The 5,043-nt window shown below is 45.5% G+C and overlaps 1 protein-coding gene across 2 annotated transcripts; it reads left to right on the forward strand.

Annotated features, from left to right (window-relative positions):
• Positions 1–2,020: 2,020 nt before the first annotated feature.
• Positions 2,021–3,466, forward strand: Bex3 (brain expressed X-linked 3). 2 transcript variants are annotated; one of them, XM_075958135.1, is made up of 3 exons: positions 2,021–2,082; positions 2,409–2,487; positions 2,848–3,466. In XM_075958135.1, the coding sequence occupies exon 3, from the start codon at positions 2,876–2,878 to the stop codon at positions 3,218–3,220; it is 345 nt and encodes a 114-aa protein (XP_075814250.1). In that variant the 5' UTR covers positions 2,021–2,082; positions 2,409–2,487; positions 2,848–2,875; the 3' UTR covers positions 3,221–3,466. The 2 variants fall into 2 exon arrangements, with proteins under 2 accessions (XP_075814250.1, XP_075814251.1); XM_075958136.1 differs by having other exon boundaries at positions 2,023–2,082; positions 2,894–3,466.
• The last annotated feature ends 1,577 nt before the right edge of the window (positions 3,467–5,043 follow it).

Raw genomic sequence — 5,043 nt, forward strand, 5'->3', positions numbered from 1 at the left:
GCATCTTTGAACCTGCTCTGGCTATGGGCTTTCTGGTTTGGGAATCATTCATTGTTCAAATTGATCAGTTTGTCTAAATTTTTTTTTGGAGACAGGGTTTCTCTGTAACTTTGGAGATTGTCCTGGAACTCACTTTGTAGACCAGGCTGGCCTCAAACTCATGGAGATCCGCCTGCCTCTGCCTCCCAAGTGCCGGCATTAAAGGTGTGTGCCACCACTACCTGGCAAAACTATTCTGTTTTTAAAAAGGAAGTGTGTGTGTGAGAGAAAGAGAGTTCAGAAATCGCTAGCATTGCTTCAAAAAGCAATTACTTGCTATGATTTTGCAATTTGACATATTGGAGCTATGTGCTAACATCTCCAAAGTCACAATTTTATAAGTGATATATAGCTCCGAATCCTTAACACACCAAGCATTCACACGTTACTTCTCCGGTATCCCACATCATTTATCACAGGAGGAGAACGTACAGACATTTGAGGCCCAAACTAGAGGCAACTTCTTGCTCTCATAAGGAACAGTTATTAAATTGTAAATAACAATGCTATGTTTCTAAAAATCTATCGTCTTGCTGTGATCTTTTTTTTTTTCATCCCTGGGCCTGTTTTGGCTGCAGAGTGAGACTTTATCTCAAAACAAGCAAATAACCAAAAAACTAAAAGCAGTGATTTCAATGTGGAAGAAACAGTTGCACTCAGGACGAGTTTCAGTGTGAGTTTAATTGCTTCACCATCCATTCTTTGCTTATTTATGATATTTTTGAAACATTCACATCAGAGTAGGAGGTTTGGGGAATAACTTCTAGATATTTTCTATTTTTCAGTCCATTAAATATTTATAGAGTAGTTTGAAAGGTTTGGAGAGGAAAGCAAGAAATTAAAATGGCTCTTTTTCTTGAGGACTATGGACTCAAAGACATCTCATATAACACCAGCACTTGGAAGGTAGAGGGAGGAGGCAGAGGCAGGAAAGAACACCCAAAGTTTGAGGCCATCCTGTTTGATATAGTGAGTTCCAGGCCAGCCAGGACTACATAGTGAGACCCTTTCACACACACACACAAAATCCTATAAAACAATGACTTCTCACTGAAGGAACTATCCCAGGTCAGTTTTAAAGCATTAGCTGTATTCAGCAAGAGTCCCTCACTCTTAAAATAAAATATCAAAACAGACTAATGCAGTCTGTTTCGAAAGAGCCATTCAAAACCCAGAGAATATATTTTCTGTGTGATACACACAGGTTAACATAAACAAGCTTTTTTTTTTTCATTCTGCAGAATGAAGCATTTCTTTCAAAGCTGGAAAGTCACCAGCCTTAGTAGTGCAGGCCTGTAACCTTAGCTACAAGGGAGGCTGACGCAGGAGGTTTGAAAATTCAAGTGTCTCTCCAACAGCATGCACAGGCACTGTTGTCCTCGTTTCTTTAAAATTTACAAAGTGTGTGTGGTGGCAGGGGGTGGAGCGGTCTGGGAATACAGCTCAGAAGAGAGCTAGCTTGTCCAGCAATTATGAGGCTAGAGGATTTATCCCCAGCATTCCAAAAAAGAAGTGACCCTTGGAATTTTGAATTTTCTGAAGCATGCTGATTTTATTTACGGAAATAAAGAGAAGTATGTACAATCTAGCCCACTCCCCACTTCAGGTTGTCTGTGGGAAGAGGTCCTGGGGAAAACGGTTTACTATGGTGGAAAGGAATCTCAAAGAAGGCTAAAGCCAAGACCTGGCTATGGTGGGAGAGAGAGATGGAGGATGGTGCAGACTCTCCCTGGAAACAGGGAAGGGAGAAGTCCAACCTCCCGACGGTGATGCCACTTGTGGGTCTTCAGATTGGCGAGGATCTGGATGAGTGACGGGTGGGGCCTGAGGTGCTAGCTCGCTGCAGGGAGGTGGGGGCGGAGCCTCCTGTCGAACTGGCCTCCTGAGCTGGGGAGCGAGCTTGGCTGTGACGCGGGGCCCTCACGTGACCCGGGGCTGCAGAAAGACGCAGCCTTGGGTGCAGTCGTCACTCGCGTCTGGACACCAGCTCCGTGCTTCCCTGCGCACGGCGGGCTGGCATCGGGCCCTGGGCGTGCGGAGCAGGTAAGGGGCCCGCATGCAGCGGCCCTGAGGGCGACAGCCTCCGGGTGCAACGGAGCGCACCGGAGGACCGTGCAGCGGCACCGCGGCTTTCTGCACCGCAAAGAGAACCGTGGCTGAGCCCGGGAAGGGGCGCCCCTGGTTGCAGGCGGGGATGGCGGGGGTCTCCGGGAAGGGCCAGCTAGGCCGGCTGGCCTAGGAGAGTGCTAGATCTAGCCCTGGAGAGCTGAGAAGGCAACGGGTCGGTGGAGATCGTGGGCCGCCAGGTAGGGGGATGGGCGGGGGCGGGGTCTCCGCGCTGAGTCGCTCCCTTCCCACCCTGTCTGCAGGTCTGCTAGCCGAGAGTCGCAGCGGCGCGTCTGGCAGCGACAATTGAGAGGAGATCTACGCGGCAAGGGATAGGCCCAGGTCGGTTCAGGGGCTGCGTGTGTGTGTCTAGGGGGGCGGCAGGAGGAGCGTGCGGGAAGCCCTGTCTGCGACCCCAATGAGGGCCCCTACCCCACCCTATTCTCCATCTCAGTCCTCCATTTTGGTGCCTGCAGAGCTTAGGGAAAGGATCCTGGGAAAGAAAAAATGGTGGGCTTTGGAGGAGGGAGGGAAAAGAGAGCTGGGGGAGGGGCTCCAAATGGAGGCTCCCTTGAGGTTGCCTGGAGACTCTAAGGTGGTTAAAATAATAATGAAAACTTTTGTTGTTAGTCTCGGAATATTGCTGGTCAGTGCACCAAGCATTCAGTTTCTTTCCTTGCTCTGTCTTACTTGTGTTCAAAGAATAACAACCAGAAAACAAAATCTCACCATGGCAAATATCCACCAGGAAAACGAAGAAATGGAGCAGCACCTGCAGAATGGACAGGAAGACCGCCCTTTGGGAGGAGGTGACGGCCACCAGCCTGCTGCCAACAACCACAACCGAAGAGGACAGGCTCGCCGACTTGCCCCTAACTTTCGATGGGCCATACCCAATAGGCAGATGAATGATGGGTTGGGTGGAGATGGAGATGATATGGAAATGTTCATGGAGGAGATGAGAGAAATCAGGAGAAAACTTAGGGAGCTACAGCTGAGAAATTGTCTGCGTATTCTGATGGGGGAGCTCTCAAATCATCATGATCATCATGATGAATTCTGCCTTATGCCTTGACTTCGGCCCTGTTCCGTGAGATCATACTGTGATTCCCGATGGATTCCTTTTCCTTGCATTCTCCTGACATGCCTTTACTGATCTGTTTGTGGTGAGCCTTGTACTATTTCTATGTCCCAGGTGGTCTTGTGCTGCCAGCCTCTAACTGGAGATTGCCTTCCCACTCAGTGTAAGTTTCTGTCGACAGTACACTGTTGCCCGTTTGCATGGAAAAAATGTAAAGTAAATAAAGCATCTGAAAAGCAACCTGACTATTCTTTATTGTCTCCTTAAAGCATATAGAAATTCTTACATAAAAAAAAAGAACCACAAAAAGTCTGAAATTTAAAAGTATTGGGGGCGGTCACATGTATATAATTTTCCTTTTATGTGAAGTTTCATAAACTTTTTCAGTGTTTTTATTAATGTACTGCAGCTGTTTATAATTATTTGCTCAACAAACTTAAAGCGTATATCCCCTTACAAATACAATTTCTTAAACTTGTCTTTAGTTTCTTCTGTGAAGGAAGGGTCCATGGAGTCTTACACAGGCTGTGGAATGGACCAGGTCAGGTGTGGGACTCTGTTGGTTTAGGTTTTTCCCTACTTGTCAGCATTCAATAAGGTCAGGCCTCCAACCCTCACTAAGTAGTTGGGTGAACTGAGGGGTAGCCTCAGTTCTCGCCCATTCTCCCAATTCCATACAGGAAAAAAGAGGTGGGCTCCTCCATGTCATTTGTCGCTATCCCACTTCTCTGATTAAGGTAGGTAGCTTGGGCATACATCCCCTTCCGACTCCTGCTTTCTGTACCTAGGAATGACATAGCTAAACCTCATTGTGACAGTGTGGAAAATGCCTTTAGAACTTGACACATTTATCCAGGTGAGTATAATCCCCATGGTTCTTGGCTCTTAAAAATATAGCCCTTTCTGGATTTATTTTGTGCCCCCAATCAAAAGACTCTGGCAAGGGTTCACTGGAGCCTGGCACAATAGGTAACAGATGCCTTTCAGGGTTATGCCCAGAACTGCATAACTAAACATCCAGAACACAAATAGGCTGGCAGCATTAAGGTGTTTCTACCCTGGGGTGGATTTCTCTAAAGCAGCCTATCAGCAGTCCTGCCTACCCGGTTTCCTAGACTTACCCGAAACATCAGTTTCACTGGGGAACAGGCATTCTCTGGCTGCATCCTGTTGGTCCCATCCACACCTGAAACAAACTCCATTGCAAGCTCTTAAAAACATGTACAGTGTTTTTCTTAATGATTTTTAGGTACATGTGTATCCTTTAGACAGCAATACAAAGTGATTGGAAATTGTTGCTTATTCTGATAGGCTAAGTACAGTGGCGTTAGATGCCCTGTTTGGTACTGTTCTTAATTGATTCTCCAGAGCAGAAGCCTAGTAATCGCTGATCTGGAAACTTTTAAAGAAGCACCCTCAAAGAAAGTCTTTAATCCCATATGCAAAAATTATAGACATTATAATATGTTAGTGTTTATGGGAATATAATCCACCTACCTGTACACATAAGGGAAATATTAAAACTGAATTCTTGATACTTGGGTGCCCTTCTCAGCTTGTTGTCCACAGTTAGTGACCTCTGAATCAAATTACTGTTTTTAACAGTGCCCAGTTGATTTTTCATATGTCTTAAGATTTGAAAACATAGATACAAAGAAATTGGTAGAAATCTCCCCATTTTACAAACATGAATTTCCTTACTTGATTATATAATGAATATACAGTTCTAAAATTATGGAAATTGAACTATACTAAATATTCAGTGTATGAGTATAGTTAAGCTTTCCCTGTATTTAATTTTTAAAATTGTTAAGTTA

The sequence above is a fragment of the Microtus pennsylvanicus genome, chromosome X, assembly GCF_037038515.1.
Source record: "Microtus pennsylvanicus isolate mMicPen1 chromosome X, mMicPen1.hap1, whole genome shotgun sequence".
NCBI lineage: Eukaryota > Metazoa > Chordata > Mammalia > Rodentia > Cricetidae > Microtus > Microtus pennsylvanicus.

Excerpts from the sequence above, each read along its gene's own strand:
- Bex3 (XM_075958135.1), top strand. The coding sequence starts at position 2,876 with ATGGCAAATATCCACCAGGAAAACGAAGAAATGGAGCAGCACCTGCAG.